Here is a 20,229-nt window from a genome sequence, read left to right as displayed (position 1 = left end):
ATAAAAAAAAGAGACACACACGGAGGTCAAACAGGAGTCACTTTCCCCCCCGATGAACACGATCTCTCCAAAACAGGATATCACACATCGTCAGCTTTTCCCTTGAAGATTATTTCCATATTCCAGTCTGACAGGAGACACGGGGCGGTGAATCAAGACAACATTCACACAATAATCTTATTACTGGTAGCATAACAATAAAACTGGTGTCCCAATATGAGTTGCACATTACGGGGCAGTTTTAGGGGGTTAAATAAATCTTCAAATAAAAACCAGACCATAGTTAATCACGATGAATCGCACATTTTTTATCTGTTCAAAATGTACCTTAAAGGGAGATTTTTATCTAATTTTTTTAAAGGTTAGAATAATAAAAATCATGGACGTGGATGAACAGAAAATGTCCTCACCTGTCTCACTCTCTTCTTAGAGCTACCAACTCGGAAAATCCCCACAGTCTGAAGACCTGGGGACACCAAACGGAGCATCAAATTAGTCCCATAAAGTAGTTTCATTCATCTACATTTACATGGAAACAATCTGAACATTTAAATGAATGTACTTCAACCCAGACCTCTAAATTCGCAGTTAAAAGTTAAAAGTTAAAGAGAGTTTGGGGACTCCAAATAGCACAAGTGAGAAATAGTGTGTCTAACCGTGGGTCTCAATGTGACTGCAGCACCTCTCCAGCACCCGGGGCACCTGTCTGTAGATGGGGTTGAGGCTGAGCTTGGTCTGGGTCCTCCCCTCCGACGAGCCGCTGCTGCTGCCGCCCGGCGACTTCATCAGCTCCAGCTCGGCCGGATGGGAGAGCTGCAGCGCCTCCAGCAGGCGAGACTGACTCTCTACAAGGTCGGAGATGGAGTCCACTGACAGACCACCCTGCAAGGGAGGAGAGAGACGACTGATGTAACTAAGTACTTTTACTCAAGTACTGTACTTAAAGGGACTGTTTGTAACTTCTTACACGTATAAATCAATCCGGGTCGGTGTCCCATGCGCGCTCGCATGCGGTTACGCTTCACTCACACACCGCGCTCGTTCTCACTCTTTCGCTACACCTCTCACATTCATGCGCGCACACTCCACACTGTAGAAGAGTTACCTCAGTAAACATTGTAAACATGAGTTTATGGTCTCAATCTCTAGTTTCAAGTCTTCTTCAATACAGCATGATGTTCATTTAGTAAATGATGGTCCCATTTAGAGTCAGATAGACCATAAAGCAGGGGATGCTTTAGGGCGGGGCTACCTTGTGATTGACAGGTCGCTACCACGGCTTTGTCCGGTACGGGAGTTGTTTGTGTCTTCGTCTTACAACTTTAACCCTTTCACAGTGTGTTTTCACTTCATGAAAGTTAATTAAACATTTTTGTGGCCTAAAAATGTCTTCGGTTGTTCTTAGCTTCACTCTCTCGTGTCACTTCTGGTTGCAAAAAAACAAGATGGCGACGGCCAAAATGCAGAACTCGAGGCTTCAAAACGGCGGTCCACAAACCAACGGGTGACATCACGGTGACTACGTCCACTTCTGCTATACAGTTTATGGGTAAGTACAGTGGGTTTATAAAAACAGTTGCCTACTGCTGTTTGAAATGATGCAGATGAGAGCCGTGAGAGTGAACCAAACCAGTAAAGCTGCAGCCCGTAAAAGAACAAAATAAAAAGACACTTTAACCTCCCTAAAGTTGAGGGGAGCTGCAGAGTTTGGTTCTGGGTTCATCACTACGAGCGATTACTCAGCATAACGTTAAATAATTTTAACCACTGTTATATAAATATAAAAATATTGATTAGTGCAGCTTTAAATTAAGATAAACAACATATTCTGATGATGCCTGATGAGTGGAAAAAGAAAAGAGAGGAACAGAGAGAAGCAGTGACAGGAGAAAATGGAAAGATCATTTTAAAGATGGATGTCAGGAGAAGCAGAGGCCAGCAGAACGTCCCGACGTTGCCATCCAATAAATATCTGAGAGGCTGAAAACGAATACCGCAGAGATATAAATCACTTGTCTACGACGTGCAGCGAATCATTTCTGGAGGAACGTCAAGTGTCGGAGGAATTTCCAACAGCAGTTCAGTCCAGACAGCCAAACAGCACCAGAATTCATGATACGTAGTTTTAATTTAACTTGAATTAACTTTAACTTAGACTCTTAGATGGCTCACATATGATTAACAATACCTTCCTCTCACCCATCATTTACCAAAAACCTCCAGCGTTGCTGCTGTGTCCCGATTCAGTACAACACAAAAATACTATACAGTATGTTGATACTCCACAGGGTACCTTTAAGTTATTCTTCAAGCAAAAATACTAAACGTTCCCATGTCCCGGCTTTTCTTCGTGATACTAAAACATTAGAGATGAGACCGATCTGATCCAATATCAGTATCAGGTTCTGATACGGAGTTGCCAGAGCATTCTGCACTCCTACATGCTTGTAAGTGAAGCCTACTTAACCTACAGTTCAAATACTCCTACGTCGGTCACATTCCTGTTTCGCAAACGGGCTTCACTAGATATAACTTAGTTTTTTTGTGCTTCTGTGGAGTTTGTGTCTGAGTTGTGGTGGGGGGGAGGGTCGTTGGCGGACTCCATTTCTAACCCAACATTATGGTTGCACACTGTTAGCCCCCTACCGGAGCTGAAGAGAGTAAAGACCCCCGCGAGCACGCACATCCATTGGATTTTCCAGGAAAAAACGTCCCGCATTCTTCACATTAAAAGCAGTGTACAGGCTGATAGAGGAAACCAGAAAGTTGGGGAAGGTCTCATTTTTTAGGTTAGGTTACAACCTGTTCACACATTGGCAATAAAAAATACGATTTAAAAATGTTTACACTGTATGTGTAAAAGCTTACACACAGTCCCTTTAAGAATGAATATAATTGCAGCCCTAGTTAGAGCACAAGAATGTACTTGCATTTTATACCTTCTAACTAAGGCTGGGACGATACCGCTATACGAGCTATCTCCCGATTTGATACGATCATAATACTTGGCTGCCATTTCGATATGTATTGCCATTTTTAAGTATTGGGATTCTATACTACGATTTATTGTGATGTGATTTTGTTAACTTTTTTAACACTAGACCATGGGAAAAGTTGAATCATACACTTTTAGGGACTTTTACTTTGGAAAATCTCTAAATGAATCCAGTAAAACTGTTTGTTTTTCAGCATGTATGTAGTCAGAGATGTCCTGAAGTCAAATATATCAGTCATTGTGAGGAATTATTTATTATCCAGCAACCCAAAAATCGAAGAATAAAGACGTTTCCCTCACAGATTAGTGGTATTTTCTTTTTAATTTATAAGGGACATGTAATGTTTTATACTTCTGGTGAATATAATCCATCAATCTTATTTCCATAGATGTATTTTGTATATACAGTTCCCTTTGTTAACACCTTATTTTGAAAAGCGGACGTCGTCCCACGTGTCTACTTCCTCTAACTTCTCCAAGGTGGTCTCTAGCTTTCCCGTCAGCTCCGTTCTCTTTATCCATCCATGGTCAACTCCATCGGGGCCGTTTGAATGCAGAGAACATAAATGTCAGTATATGGGTGCTCTACAGTTGTAGTGTCGACCCATTTCATCACGGAGATGAGAGCGACGGCTGACTCGACCGCACGTTACCGCGATACGATAACGTTTCCTGTTCTTTACAGATTTAGCATGTAGCTTTAGCCGTGATGTCTAGCTCTGCTTTTCCTGCAATGTGTGAAACCCAAAGTGTTTCCATCCTTTACTGGATGTGTAGTGTTTACCATGCTGGATTTAACATGGGAGGGTGCAGGTCGTATCCACGCTGACCCTCCAATTATCGTTTCAGCTCGTTTCGTCTTTTGGAACGGATATGACGTCACGTTACTCAGACTACAACAATAAAAGCGTTAACTTCCTTCTACCTCCACATAGACTCAACTGAAGAAAAAATATCAATTCTATAATAATAATAATTTAAAAAGTCCTCACATTAACGTCTACATCCAAGAGTTTTTTCTCCTCTACCATCCATCTTGTTCCAGCCATTAATTTCAACCTTTACTCCCAGTGTGTATGCTATCTGTCACTGCACGGGACACGACGCAGTGACAACGCCACCACATTACTGCTGCCTCATCTGTCAGGCTGAGGATCTCCAGCCGAGTGCGTGCGTGTGTGTGTGTGTGTGTGTGTGTGTGTGTGTGTGTGTGTGTGTGTGTGTGTGTGTGTGTGTGTGTGTTGCAGATATGTAAACAGTGAGCTGCTACAGTCCAGACAGCTGTAAGAGGGTGAGTCAGAGTCCCATTTAGGTTGAGACGGATGAGAAAACTTTGTCTTTCCCACTCTTTTCTCACCATCTTTCTACGAAACAACCAGATTTGTTCTATTAATAATCACTGTAGGGGAATATCTATCGATACAAAGAATTATACTTAAAGCTTTACTCACAGTCTGCTGCGCATGTAACGCTATAAAGTGGGAATTTTTGTTGTAAATATGTGGGAAATTGTTTAAACGGCCCCTTTATTAGGTACACCTGTACAATCTAATGCAGTTCAATACAACTGTTCTGCAGAGAAGTACTCAGATCTTTTACTTCAGTAGAAGTAGCAATACCACAGTGTAGAAAATACTCTGTTACAAGTAAAAGTCCTGCATTCAAATCTTTACTTAAGTAAAAGTACAAAAGCATCAACAATAACTCCACAACAAAAACTAAAAGTACTCATTGTGCAGAATAATCTATATTATATCCATTGTATTATAATTATTGATGCATTAATGTGTTCATCATTTTAATGTTGCAGCTGGTAAAGGTAGAGCTATATTGAATAACTTTATATACTACTGGGTAGTTTAACCAACAATAATACATCAGCATTTATTCGTTGATTCTATTTTGTTTTAATAATGTATAACTAGTTACTTTGTAGATTCTGATTATTGATACAAAATATAAACAAATAAATTATGCAGTACCTAAAGTAGTTCAACTTTACCGGCTGCAACATTTAAGTGATGAACACATTAATGCATCAATAATTATAATCCAATAACATAATATATATGATTCTGAAATGGGACACTCTGCATTATGAGTCATTTTACTTTTGGTACTTTAAATCCAGATGAAATGAAAAATGCCTTTTTAACACTTTTAGATCACATCCCGGTCATATTGTGCACCTATTTAACAATATATTTAAAAAAAAGACAAAGAAATTGTATTTTTATAACAAAAACCGATAATTTTTTCTTCCTGTAAAACAAAATATAACATGTGTTTATATGAGCAAGTACCAACCAATTTCAAGCAACAATATCATGACACTCAATCTGCAACCTTTAGCGACAACGGAGGTGTGTGTGGAGCCCCGGCAGCGACCTCCAGGTCTGAGACGTGAAGCCGATGCTGAAGTGCCTTCAACCTGCATTCTCTCTACCAGCCAGCAGGGGGCGACTCCTCTGGTTGTGTAGAAGTCTATGAGAAAATGAGTCTACTTCTCTCTTGATTTATTCCCTCAGTAAACATTGTAAACATGAGTTTATGGACTATGTCGCTAGTTTTAAGTCTTCTTCAATACAGCATGATGTTCATTTAGTAAATTATGGTCCCATTTAGAGTCAGATAGACCATAAAGCAGGGGATGCTTTAGGGCTGGGCTACCTTGTGATTGACAGGGCACTACCACGGCGTTGTCCGGTGTGGGAGTTGTCTGTGTTTTTGTCTAAAATGTCTTATTCAGCATTCGGTTGTACTTAGCTCCACCCTCTCGTGTCACTTCTGGTTGCAAAAAAACAAGATGGCGACGGCCAAAATACGGAGCTTGAGGCTTCAAAACGGCAGTAAACAAACCAATGGGTGACGTCACGGCGACTACGTCCACTTCTTATATACAGCGGTATATGATGGAGCCACAGTCCTCTGTAGCACTGTATCATGCTAAACTCTAAGATGCTCACTTTTTAGCGGTCCAATCAAATTGATTTAAATCCCTCTTGTAACTGTACACCGCTCAATTATTCCATTTCTAACCTCCGTTTCACTGGGACTTTAGGTAGAGTATGATGCTAATACTTTTGCACTTTTACTTACATTTTGAATGCAGGGTTTTACTTGTGACAAAGTATTTCAACACTGCAGTATTTATACTTTAACTTAAGTAAAAGATCTGAGTACTTCTTCCAACACTGTTGCAAGTTTAATATATTTGGGTTTTGGAGTGTTAAAACGATCACTAATCAATAATGATGATCGCCGGTTGCAGCTCTTTAATGCAGAACCACATGATTATTTCTGTCTGTCTGTTTTCTACTAAATATTCCCGTACCCCTTCAGGCAGCCCTGCGTATTCAGTGTTTACCTCAGTGACTGATTCTTATGAGCTGCACTTGATAGCTGGTTCAGGTTCGATTACTGTAATGATACTCATTACGGGCTTAACATAACGACTGTTTCCAGATCAGCGTGGGGAGGATTACAGGGTGTGATGGCCTCAAGCAGAGAGGGTTCACACACACGTAGCAACAACACAGCACTTTTTTTAACACACGACTGTGGAGAACAGAACACACTATTCTCACCCCAGACGACACAAAGAGAAACACCTGCACTGGCAGTTTATCACTCCACCCATTATCAGAATTTTCTTTCCTCGAGTTACTGATTGAGATCTCTTAAAAACACACACTAGGAGGCACAGAAAAACAAAAAACAACGGCTTGATTAAATGTGGAATTTGGCAAAAGCCAAGAAGAGATTCAGGACTGTTGTTGTTGTTCTTGGAGCAAGAAGAGACGTGAAACTAAATGTCAAAGGTCCATCGGTCACAGTGTCAACATTTACTGTTAAATGGTGGTGAAGACACGGACATCTGTTATTTCTGTCTGTGTGTTTATATGAACATATATATTATTCTTGAATCCTCATAGAATAAGTAAATTTTGTACTTTTTAAATACTTAAATACACAAGACTTTATATTGTCCATTACAGAGAAAAAACATATATTACTTTTTACTCCACTTTATCTGACAACTAGAAACTACTAGTACTAAAACACTTGATAGGCTCATTCATATGGTGCTTTAATGATGTGGACTCCAGTCACAAATTCAATGACTTTAGACTTGACAAAATCCAAAAAGACTTGCAACTCTACTTGGACTTTAACACCAATGACCCGTGACTTCACTTGGACTTGAGCCTTTTGACATGAAAATACTTGATAATTTTCCCATTTTACCTTGATTTGAAGTGGAATTATACAGTTTATGGAGGGATTATTATGTCAAAATATAAATACTTTTTAAAATGTTAAAATGTAAAATTATAAAAAAAATATATTGCACAATGGCATTTTTTTTACTCATTGACTTCCCAGATTCAGTGACTTTTGTTGTCTTTGAACATATTTCCACACTTATTTAAGGGTTATTAAAGTTAAATGACCTCTGGAGTTTATCAAACTCTTTGTATAAATAAAAAGAAGGCTTTTAGTTTCTGACATGTTGACACATACTGTTTTTTTTACCCTACAACATGCTTTGTATACGTATTTGTGTATATACACTCACCCTCCTCTGTCCTCGGCCGGTGTTATCCAGAAACGTGGGCGACAGCGGTTTGTTCTGGGTCTCACAAATGGGCGCTGGCGCCACCGAGTTAGCGGACGGCGATCCGGGACCTCCTCCTGTGATCGAGGAGGAGCTGACCAGCGGCTTGTTCCCGTTGAAGAACTGCCTCTTCTCGGCCCTGAAGCGCAGGATGCTGGCCTCCAGGTCCAGACAGTCTCGCCTGCTCTCCTTCAGGGCGTCCTGCCGCAGCTTGTAGGCCCGGTCGTTGCCGATGACCTGGGAGAGCGGGATGCCGAATGCCTTGGGGTCCGATTCTGAGGGAGGAGAGGATGGAAAAAGAAAGAAAAGACAAGTTATTTCATGTTTTCTTGTTAGCGACTATGTAAACTGGAGGAACAACTCTGAGGTGATAAAGTAAGAGAGAGGACGGAATAATTAGCTTGGTTTTACTGAATGATATTAATGTTTCATTTCGAGACAAAGAAACAAGAACTCCAGTAGTCAAGGGGCTGCTGAATTGTATCTTCCAATATTTTTAACAATTTCAAAAAATCCTGTCATTTTAGCTACACACATCGTTAACAGATGAGGTCCAAGCTGACTTTGTGTTTCCTGCAAAAAGTATTTTGATGGAGCGTGAAAGAGCGAGATACGATACTTGATCTCATGATCTAGCAATCCAGAGTTGCACCAATCAATATTTTTATATTAACAACAGTGTAATGTGAAAGTGGTAGCTTGTAGTGACGAACCCACAGAGAATTATAACCCAAATCTGTAGTTCCCCCCAGCTTTATAGAGACTTTAAGCCTCTTTTAGTCATTTGTTTTTGCAGAACACAGTGCAGCATTTAACAGCTAAAGAGCCAGATATTTCCCTCAGAAGTTGGTGGAGACCAAAACAGAGCTAAATGGAGAGTGAATATTGGACTTGGACTCGTCAGGTGGATAGAAACATGACTGCAATTTAATCCTGGTGTTGCTTTGTGTCTAAATGAGTGTATAAATAATAACGCGTTCACTTTACCAACTTTGTTTTCAATATGTTACTAAGTGGTCAAAACTATTTCAATTTACGCAGCTTTAAGTAAGGAACAATGTACAGCGAGCCGGTCATTGTTGTGAAAGAATCCCCGACAGGGCGATGCTGGCGGAGCGGTGCTCCCCTTAAACAAAATATGGTGGCTTTGGCTATTATTAATAATAATAATAATAATAATAATAATAATAATAATAATAATAATAACATAATTTTCTTTTTATTTATTTTAAATTTTTAGTTAGTATTATGATTGTGATTATTATTATCATTATTATTTTTTTTACTTTATTATTTCAATATATATATTATTATTTTTATATTTTTTTTTTCCCTGATCTACTATTACTATTATTATCATTATTATTATTTGTATAAAAACTTTTTCTGTATGTGTACATTTGATATCTTTTTGTGATTTGTGTGACCCTGGACGACAGGATGTGGGAGTGGGAGGGTGAGGTGAGGTGAGGTGAGGGTGAGACAGATTTTATATATCTACATTATCTATATATATCTATTTCACGTATAATGAAAAACCAATAAAAGGAAGTCTAGAAAGAAGCTCTTATCCTGGAATCAAACTCCAGTCCCTGCAATGCCATGCTCCAAAGTTCAAAAGTGCACAGTAAATTATCAAGAGATGTTTTTAAAGTGTTACAGTTACCACTACAAAGAAGTTAACAGGGCTTTCTTGTGTTAATAAACTCTGCAGAAATCTGGCTTGCTTGTCCAGTATCAATCTGGCTTAATTTGACAGTCCAGAGAGTCATGATTGCAAACTTTTGCCTGATATGGTGGAGAGACTCTAAATCCCTCAAAGACTGATTCATCCACTTATTTGGTGTTATAAAAACTGTGCATGATGCGGTTTGCAAAGTTTTTTTGCAGAATCATGAGGCTGTAATATTAATATATGTGAGGAAAGATAAAGGAAGAAACCGATGGGAAAGATGTCAGTACTAACGGTATTAAATATTACTTAAATGTCTCTGGTGTCAGCTCTGTGGGACAGAAATATCACATCTGGAATGGAAATGCTCACTTTTTTCTGCTCTTTCCTCAGTTGAGCTAAGTCTTTATTGTATGTGGACGTTACATTTCTATGCTGTATATCAGAGGTTGGAGCTGAGCTGGAGTCCTGACAGAGTCTCGTTTTATTTACGGAACACATTCCTCTCTGCTGATCACATCTCAACTCCAAACAGGAAGATGATTTGACTTTTATCTTCGGGGCGAGACTCTTTTTGTTCACAGAGCAACAATGGACAAAGTGGAACTACAAAAAGAAAAACCTTTAACAATTTAAGCTCCAGTTGTGACGCACTTTGGGGGTTTCACACCATTTGACATAATGTACCAATGGTGTCGGATCAGCTTGCCTCTGCCTTGTTATCTCAGTAATCACACAGCCCCTCTCAGGAGAGATTATCAGAGTTCAAGTAGACGAGCGGTATAAGAATAGCCGGAATGGATGGAGAGAGCAGGTAAGAGAGGGATAAACAGGTAATCCTGTTAGAGCGGCCACAGTCACAAACCAGACATCACACTCAGACTGATACGGGCTTACAGCAGGTAAATGCAACATGAGCGAGGTCGCTGTCATCGCACGGGTTTCGTGGTCAGCAGCTCGACTGCTCAAACTGCAAATCCTTCGCTTTGCTTCGTCACATGACAGCAACTCTGATCTGGCACAAAATCCAGTTAGAGAGGTGAATTAAGGGCATTAAGAACAAGAACAACAACAACAATGGCTTGGATTAAAGAGTGACAAAGCAACAACTCAAATTAAGAGAGTTGACTGGCAAAATGCTATCTATCTATCTATCTATCTATCTATCTATCTATCTATCTATCTATCTAGGTATTTCAGTGGTTTTGTGGAAGGTAAAACAACGTATCATCTGCAAATGTTCACACACTGCTGACTAAATCCTAAAAGTTCGTAATTTGAGCACAAACTAGGACGCCCCCCACCAGGAACCAGGAAAATAAAAACTAGGGGAAAAATGGGGGGTTATTAAACTGAAAAAAAATGCCTATTGTAAAAATTCTGAGATTCAAAGTCAAGGATTTAACTTGATGTGAATTTGCTTACAAAATTATGATAGCAATCAATAATTTTAACTTTCTAAATCAAATTTATGTGTCAAAAATGTTGACTTAAATCGGTTAAATAGGTTAAGTAAATGTTTTGCCAAACACCCTTTACTGCTATTGATATTAGACAATTCTGCAAAACAACAGATTAAATTCAATGATGAAGTTTTAACATTCGATGACAAGTTATTTATTTCAACAATATCCTTGTATTGTAACTATGGTACGGTTAAGGCAACCCGTTCTGACTCCCAACTCGCCAAAACACCGACGCTTGGTCAGTACACCTTGGCTTCTGATACTGAAGCAAAGAGACACTCTTTAGCATCTGTATAAGACACATCAGACATCAACCAATCTGCGTCATTATTAGACGTCACAGCAACTGACGTAGTATAAAGAGCAAGAAAGTCTGCGTAGAGCAGCTGGGAGCGGAAGTGGTATGGGTCAAACAAACACAGGACTTTTACCCAGAAGACAGCTGTTCAAGTCCCGTGTGAAACCAAGTGAACGTTGACTTATTTTTAGGGCTGTCAAAGTTAACGCGATAATGCGTTAACACAAATTTGTTTTAACGCCACTGATTTCATAAAACACATTAACACAACTTGTGATTTGTAGTTTGTAGCGGGTTCAGTTTCAAAGCTAGACTGAAGATACTGGTATCATGAAACTAGAAAACCTGAGGAATCCATTGTCATACTAGGTTGTCGCAAAGGAGTCGAAATAATGCTACAAAATTACGCTAAATTTTGGTGAGGAAAAACTGCCATGGCCATTTTCAAAGGGGTCCCTTGGACGTGAGTATTAAATACTTGACAACTCTCCATTTAAGGTACATTTTGAATAGATGAAAAATGGGTGATTAATTTGCAATTAATCAACAACAATCATGTGATTAATCGCGATTAAATGTTTGAATCGATTGACAGCCCTAGTTATTTTACCTTACTTTTGTTATGTAACTTACGTACTTAACTAATTACAGTTACGTAACAAACAGACTTATTTTAACCCAAACCACGACCTTTTCCTAGCCTTACCAACTACATTTGTTGCCTAAAACGTACAAGTTTTTACTTAGGTTTATGTTTAAACTTAAAAATTAAGTTTATTATGAAAAGACACTACGCATGTAACGAGCGGAAACTGACACACCGCCCCCGACACGTCCAAAACTGACGCTAGAGGATCATAGTTTGAAGCATAGGGATACTGACCAAGACCACCAGCAAATAAATAATTATCATGGTTAGGGCAAGCCACACTTGTGACCTCGGACTCTGACACTTAGACTTGTCAGTGCCTCTCACTCATATTTTACCTTTTATCCAACAGCGATTTTCACCTTCGGAGGTATTTTCATGGTCTCACAGGTGTTTAATATCTGTCTGGGATGAGAACATCGGGGCGCAACTAACGTTTAAATCCAGTATTTCCACAGACTGTGTCCAGCTTTTCAGCAACAGCACTACAAACATCGCCCCGCTGTTCTTCTGCCCATTGCCTTAGGGAGGCCAGCTACAGAATAAATGACATTTCATCAAGGAGGATGTTTGCCAGTCTGTGGTCTTGAACCTTGATTGTCCAGCTGAAGGACGCGCTGTCCAACGACTGATACATCCTGCTTACACTGAGTGTAAAGTGACTGTTCCACTCTACAGCACCTAAAATACACAGGAATAAACTGAAAGGCCAGTGAGGCGTTAGAGCTCTCTCTGTATGTGTCATTCACAGGCATGAAACAGGAAACACTGAGCAGATTAATCAGGTTGCATCTAAACTTAACACGCTCAAATTTACAGAATCGTGAACACACACGCACACTTAAGAAAAAGTAGAAAAATTACTACTGTGAAATGACTCCAAATAAAAGGCTTGCATTCAAAAACTTACTTAAGTAGATGTACAAAAGTACTAGCTGCAAAAATAAAAGTAAAAACCCTATTTTCTATGCATTACTGTGTATGCGGTATTTTATGTTGTAGCGGGTCACAATCAACCTAACTTTACTATACTTTTAATGCTATTGGGTAGGCTAGTCAGTAACAATTAATCTATAATTAATCTACAGTATAATGCACCATATTTTATAAACTGAGCATATATTTGGAAGGTAAAGCCTTGATCTTCAAAGTAACTACAGCTGTCAGATAAATACAGTGAAAAGTACAATATTTGCAGTGGTGGGAGAAGTACTCAGATCTTTTACTTAAGTAGATGTCTTAATACCAGAGTGTAGAAATACTCTGTTACAAGTAAAAGTCCTGCATTCAAAATCTTACTTAAAAGTACAAAAGTATCAGCGTCAAAATGTACTTAAAGTACCAAAAGTAAAAGTACTCATTATGCAGAATGGCTCATTTCAGAATCATATATATCATATTATTGAATTATTATTATTAATGCATTAATATGTTCATCCCGTTAATGTTGCAGATGGTAAAAGTGAAGCCAATTTCAATTAGGCTACTTTATATAGGCTTACTGTTGGGTGGCTTAACCTGTAATATACTATAACATATTAGTTTATTTATATTTTGTACCAACAATCTAAAAAGTAAAGTAACTACAGAGTAACTAGTAACTAAAGCTTAAATGCAGTAAATAGTACAATAGTTCCCTCTCAGATGTAGTGGAGTAGAAGTATAAAGTAGCATAGGATGGAATTAAAGTATACGTTGGCTACTAAGTACAGTACTTGAATAAATGTCCTTAATTACCTTCCACCATTGCAACAAGCAACATTCATAAAAGAAAATTCAGTTTTTAAAAATGATTTTGGAAGTGAACTCTTTTAATCATGTACTGCTTTTCAAAACTGTACACATATAAAACTACTGTACTGTACTGTACAGTTACCATTTAATTTGAATGATTATAATAACATATCTTTATAATCCTGATGGATTATAAGAAATAAAGCAATTTTCCCTTAAAGGGACTATTTGTAACTTTCAGAAATGCTTCTTAACAGCGACACCTGTGGCCGTGAAATCAACGAAAGTCAGCGTCGGGCTCGCGCTTGCTCGCTCTCAATATACCTGAACGAGCATCACTCAAAACAGTGAGGCGACACACGTCAGCTATAACCACAATATCACTCTATATTTCAGCTGCTTGGCAGTAATGTTAGCTGACCAGACGAAGGTCTCTCCATGAACATGATTTAGATCTGATCCTAGTGTTGGCTTTTCCTGCCTAAGTGCAGGCTGAGGCAGCGGAGCTCTGCAGCATGTCTCCTCTGCTCTCTCCGCCCGCAGCCGGAGAGAGCAGAGGAGACACCGGCACCCGGTAGGTAACGAGAAGACTACGTAACTCTCTGCACAGCTCGGTCACTTCACAAGACACGGAAAACCTCTGTTGGTCTGGAGGAACTGCAGAATTTAAAGCCATGCTGGTCTGGTCTATAGCTTGGAGCCATAAAGCCATGCTGGTGTGGTCTATAGCTTGGAGCCATAAAGCCATGCTGGTCTGGTCTATAGCTTGGAGATATAAAGACATGCTGGTCTGGTCTATAGCTTGGAGCCATAAAGCCATGCTGGTCTGGTCTACAGCTTGGAGCCATAAAGCCATGCTGGTCTGGTCTATAGCTTGGAGCCATAAAGCCATGCTGGTCTGGTCTATAGCTTGGCGCCAGAGAGCCATGCTGGTCTGGTCTATAGCTTGGAGCCAGAGAGCCATGCTGGTCTGGTCTATAGCTTGGAGCCAGAGAGCCATGCTGGTCTGGTCTATAGCTTGGAGCCATAAAGCCATGCTGGTGTGGTCTATAGCTTGGAGCCATAAAGCCATGCTGGTCTGGTCTATAGCTTGGAGATATAAAGACATGCTGGTCTGGTCTATAGCTTGGAGCCATAAAGCCATGCTGGTCTGGTCTACAGCTTGGAGCCATAAAGCCATGCTGGTCTGGTCTATAGCTTGGAGCCATAAAGCCATGCTGGTCTGGTCTATAGCTTGGAGATATAAAGACATGCTGGTCTGGTCTATAGCTTGGAGCCATAAAGCCATGCTGGTCTGGTCTACAGCTTGGAGCCATAAAGCCATGCTGGTCTGGTCTATAGCTTGGAGTCATAAAGCCTCTCAATTACATCTTTTTTACGACGTTTTTAAACAGCAACTCTTCAGCATAGCATTATTACTATTAGCGGTTTGTTTAAAGTATAATTTTGGAGACATGTTTCAACTTCTTTTGTTTACTCTGTTACCGTCTATGAGGGACCCGGGATTAGTTTCCCCCAAATGGTCATGAGAGCCTACTCTGGATGACGTATTGTTGGTCTGATGTATATGAATTTGCAGTTCTGCATAATGAGTTTACTTTTGGTAGGCTACTTTAATTATATTCTGATGCTAATACTTGACTTTTACTTGAAACAGAGTATTTCTATACTGTGGTATTACTACTTTTACTGAAGTAAAAGATTTGAGCACTTCCTCCACCACTGGTAACATCAGTGGCCATTTTTCCATTTTATTTTGCATATATTTAAAAACGGTAATCCTCTTGCTGGCCGCTTATTAAGGACGAACTCTTGCTCGAGTACACTTCAGCAGGAAGGACACTTTGTCTTGAAACTGGTTGAAAGATTTCTTCTGGTAACCTTCTGGTAATACGTTCTGGGTAACCCGGTACATTTCAAACAAACACAACGTTCCTGCCAACGAAAGCGGGCTCCATCCATTCAATAGGATGTCATCTGTTAATGTGTCTTACACACAGTATTTATGGCCCTGTTTGATAAGTAAGCTGGTGCTTATTCCTCACAGTCCTGACGTCTGTTGGCAGGAATGGCCGAGCTGACCACTCCATACCGCTGCCTCCTGACATTTGGCCACTTTTTCTGGCATCCAGTGCCAACTACGACGGCGTTAGCTGCTTGTGCTGGAGGTATTTAAGTAAACAGTTGAGCAATTAATAGTTGGCTAGCGGCAGCTCGGAAGTCTCAAACAACACTTCATAGTGTCAGGGAGCCTAGCTAACGGGACATTTAGATGACTGAGAGGTCCGAAGCTTTTTTACAGAGTTATAGGGAAGGGGAAGTCGGCAGGTTTCTGGGATTTGGGTTTTTAAATCAACCTGAGAAGGAGTTTAAAATCTTAGTCAGTAGTTAATTTTTTCCAGCTGTGGTGCCAGACATTCAGTGGTCCTAACATCTTACGCAATAGTAAACCAAACACCTTTTAGTTTTGGACTTTTGTTTGAACGAGGCAGGCGGTTTGGTGATATATATACGTACCACTGATCTACAACAAAGGACCACAATGGAAATAAGTCCTGTGACTTTTTTGAGGTATCCTTGATGTTCTTTTATCTGTGCATGTACAGTAACCATGTAAGTGTTTTATTAAAATGAATTGTCAAGTAAAAAAAACAAAACAAAACAAAATATGTGTATATGAATATTTCTGATAATAAGGATAAGTCTTGCAAACAGCACTGGAAATACATTTGACAGTTAAATATATAAAATGTAAAAAATATTTTAGATCGGTGGTCCACAAGCTGGGGTCCGGGCCCCCCTTAGGGGGATCACAGGGGTTGCGTCAGGACTTGTGTGCTCTGAGGTTGTCTAAATCAGATTTGCACATGTATAACTAAAATCATACTGGATAATTTATACAAAGTCAGTATATAAAACTAATTAAAATGATATATTATTTTGCTACTTAAAAGTCCACATTCTGTTTAAACCCGGTATTTGCGCACAGTTGCAGATAAAGATCAGGCTACACTTTTATTATTAGTATTAGATTGTAGAGATTCCAGTGTTGGCTGCGTAGGATTGTTTCTGAATTGTGTGATCCAAACATTTCCAATAACTTCAGAGCGTCGTTTAGTCAAAAAGTCTAAATTAATTGAAAAGAGATAGATGTAATCATTTCCAAAAGTCACAACATGTTTTTATCTAACAAAATATTCTGGTACAATCCATATTTGTTGGTGTTTAGCCTTTAAAAAAAACAACATTTTCACTATTCACAATCTATTAGCTCTCCCGTTTGCAACATAAATTTCATTTATTTAGCCACGATAACGAAAAATCTATTTCAGCTCTAACACTATTATAGTAAGTTTGTGAAGGTTCTCAGTCATCCAGGTCATGGTATCCGAGTAAGGGTTAAATCAGTAGCAACTGGACTTGGTTTAGATTCTTGAAGACGTTTCACTTCTCATCCAAGAAGCTTCTTCAGTTCTGGCTGAATTCCTGGGTTCCCCTGCTACCATTCAGCCAGAACTGAAGAAGCTTCTTGGATGAGAAGTGAAACGTCTTCAAGAATCTAAACCAAGTCCAGTTGCTACCGATTTAACCCTTACTCGGACTATTATAGTAAGTTACAAAAAACGATCATATTATGTATCTGCATTCGCATGGTGAATCCATCAAGATGTCAAGTTGATTTAATAAAAGAAAGACTAACTCATTTAATAAACTGATTCCACTTATTTAAACTGAGGATTTTGTTCGAGGATTTATCATTTTTTTAAGAGTGATGATATCAGAAAATATAGGGCGGGGTGGATCAGCTTTCCTTAAATAGAAGTGGAGGGGGCTTCAATGAAAATAATAGGAACCACTGATTCAGAATTATTGATGTAATCAGTTATATTATTGACTCGTCTGATAATTCCTTTTGTACTACAGGTTTGGGCTCTGTATTGGTTGTACAGCATGGGGGAATTTGGACTCCTGACCTCTGTTTTTCTAAAATCCTGATCCTAGTAGGCATGATTACTACAGTTAGCATTTCACTGATGAGACCCCCTGTGGACATTGTCCTGGGTTAAAAGTAAAACAAACAGTAAAACTCAGACAGGAAGACAGCTGTGTGTGTGTGTGTGTCTGACTGGTCAAAGGCCTATTGTTCAGAGATTTCACTTCTCTCCTTCTTTAGTATTTCTGGTCCTCAGGTCATCGTCTGTTCCTGGAAGACTGAAGGAGATATATTTAGAGGCTGCTCGGTACTCGCTGCCATTTCTCCATCACCACGCCAGCAGCTGGATGGTAATATTGGTCCTCTGGGGCACTGAGCTAAGTGAATTTAAAGACCTGTGTTTATTTAACACGGGATGTCCTCTGTGTAAACCCCAGTGAAACACATGCAACAACACAGAAGCTTCTTTTTTAACCTTTTCCTAAAAATAACGTAATAATAATAACAAAGGAGGATGGAAGGCCAAGCAGGGAAGAGAAATACACAAACATCGTAGATTGAGCGAATGGGAAAGAAGCACCAGTCGGATGATCTAACAGCCTCTGAAATACCCCTCTCCAACATCACAATGGTGGGTTTCCAAAACAGGCTATTTGTCACTTGCGCCCAATTTACGCAGCAATTCGCCAGGTGTGCGGAGGTGAAAGAGTAAGCAGGATTTGCAACGTCTGTATCAGGCACTTTTCTTTTAAACAGCTACTTCTCCATCCCCCAACCGCCCACACATGTTTTCCTTTAGGGCATACAGCGGGTCGCCCGACCATGTCTAGTTTGTCTCAAGCAGGCCCTTAACCAGTAACACTGGGCAGTCCAAGTAAACATTTAGCACTCATTCTATCTGTATAAACCAAAGCTGGAGCTCTGCGTCCAAGCTGCTACACCACTGCCTGCTTTCGGTTTAACTCCCTCCTGTAATGGCATTTAGTTTATACTAAAAAAAAGGGCTGATACACCTATCTCCCGATTCCATACTATCACGATACTTGGGTGCCGATTCAATATATAGTGCGAATTTTAGGTATTGCGATCCGACATTACGATTTATTACGATTTTTGTTAATCTCTAAATGAATCCACTAAAAATGTTTGATTTTCAGCATGTATGTAGTCAGAGATGTCCTGAAGCTAAATATATCAGTCATTGTCAGGAAAAAAATGGTTTATAAACTATTGTGATTACGAACTGTCAATTGCATATGATGAAAACAACCTCGAAAAAAGGGAAAAAATAACAAGTATGGGAAAAAAAAGAGAAATGAAATGGCCATTATGAAAGGCAAACTCAATGTAGAAAGAAAGGGCTGACAGCAGCAGAGCTGCAGCAGAAACGCTGCCAGCGTGGACAACCCACGCAAGGGACACGCAGCAGTTCAGCGAAGCAGCTGTCACGCACTGCTCACGCGGGCAGTCTGGCCCAAGCGTAAGCCTGTGGTATATAAATGACACGCGAAAAGCCTAAAATGCGTTATCATGACACACGGAAATGTCGTGCTATTTATACGCCTTCCTGTTAGGTCGGGTTGGGTTCTTCTAATGACGTGAAGGCAGCCATGATCTTATTGGTCCAGTTAAACTTCAACAGGCACATTGCCACAGTGGCCTCTACCCTCATCCATATATAATATACATATATCTGATATCTCTGTCTTCATTCTTGCTTTCTCCTCCACTATCTGCACCAGAGAAATGCTCTCATGGCTGAACCTGCAATCTGCATCAAATCAAGGAAAAACATTTTGGCTTTTCCCGTCACTCACACTCACATCGAAACAATCTGATTATTATTTCGCTCACAGTAACTCCACAGTTATCACTTGATAATCCTGTTACATGTAATCTGCTACCTCCTGACCCCTAAAGGCCACGCATGCCTTCAGTAGTAGGGGGGAGGAGCGGTGCCAGCGGGAGCGCTGCCAGGTCCCAATGTTCTGTGTTTTGATTAGCAGTGTTAGCTTCAGCTAAGTCCCTGTGTGTAAGAGGCTGGAGGCAGGATTTAAAGAGCTGCGCAGACGGCCTGGGAATGTGTGTGTGTGTGTGTGTGTGTGTGTGTGTGTGTTGTGTGTTTTGGCTGGTATCTGGCACTGCTGTGATAATCACCTGAGAATAGAGAACATCTCTTTATGAGAGGTTGGAGTCACATTGGCAGATGAGGCTTACAGTGAGAGAGAGAGGCAGGAGAGGAGAGGAGAGGAGGTAGAGAAAGCAGAGAGATGAAATGTGAGAAACTGAAAACAGTTGTCTGCGTGTCCCGTCACCAGTACTATGGCCGTGTTTACTGGATACATTAAATAAAGTAATCTCACCTTATCTTGATGCTTAACATGGACAACTTTACACGCAGCACTCCTGCTTAACTGAAGCTGTTCATGTTTTTATGAAAACCAATATTTGATGCACACGGGTTCAAAAGTACGACGCTCCCAGATCATTTTGTTCCCATTCAAACCGATGAAGGGGTCGAGTCAGTGTATGTTTTGGTCATCCTTTCACAAACGGATATTAAAAAACAAAAAATGAGTGGTTATTTTTATTTTCGTTTTAAAATACAATAATTCAAATTGAAATACAAGGCGTTTTTCTTTATCAGGGTCAAAAAGGGATGAACTTAACTTAAAACAACAGGTTGAGTTTCATTTTCTATTTCTAAAAACAAAAAAATAAAATCACTAGAAGACAGAAACGAAAAAAAAACGCCTGTTATTTCATATTCTGCGACCGGAAGTTACCATTTACAAAGTAAGAGCGCGTATGAGGACGGTGCTGTGTATGAGAGAAAAAAAAAGCATGGTGCTGCTGTGTAACT

At 39.8% G+C, this 20,229-nt stretch overlaps 1 protein-coding gene across 4 annotated transcripts in view; it reads right to left on the bottom strand.

The window, feature by feature from the left end:
- The window catches only part of arhgap36 (Rho GTPase activating protein 36), a 104,692-nt gene that overhangs the window by 7,347 nt on the left and 77,116 nt on the right, over nt 1-20,229 (bottom strand). For all 4 annotated transcript variants that reach the window (XM_074623211.1, XM_074623213.1, XM_074623214.1 and 1 more), the window contains exons 4-6: nt 7,575-7,888; nt 657-882; nt 411-466 (exon numbers count right to left, since the gene is read on the bottom strand). In XM_074623211.1, the coding sequence (XP_074479312.1) occupies nt 411-466; nt 657-882; nt 7,575-7,888 (596 nt within the window). The remainder of the gene's footprint in view (nt 1-410; nt 467-656; nt 883-7,574; nt 7,889-20,229) is intronic.

Source organism: Sebastes fasciatus, chromosome 22 (assembly GCF_043250625.1).
Source record: "Sebastes fasciatus isolate fSebFas1 chromosome 22, fSebFas1.pri, whole genome shotgun sequence".
In the NCBI taxonomy this organism is placed as follows: domain Eukaryota; kingdom Metazoa; phylum Chordata; class Actinopteri; order Perciformes; family Sebastidae; genus Sebastes; species Sebastes fasciatus.
This window is presented reverse-complemented; position numbering and strand designations above follow the sequence as displayed.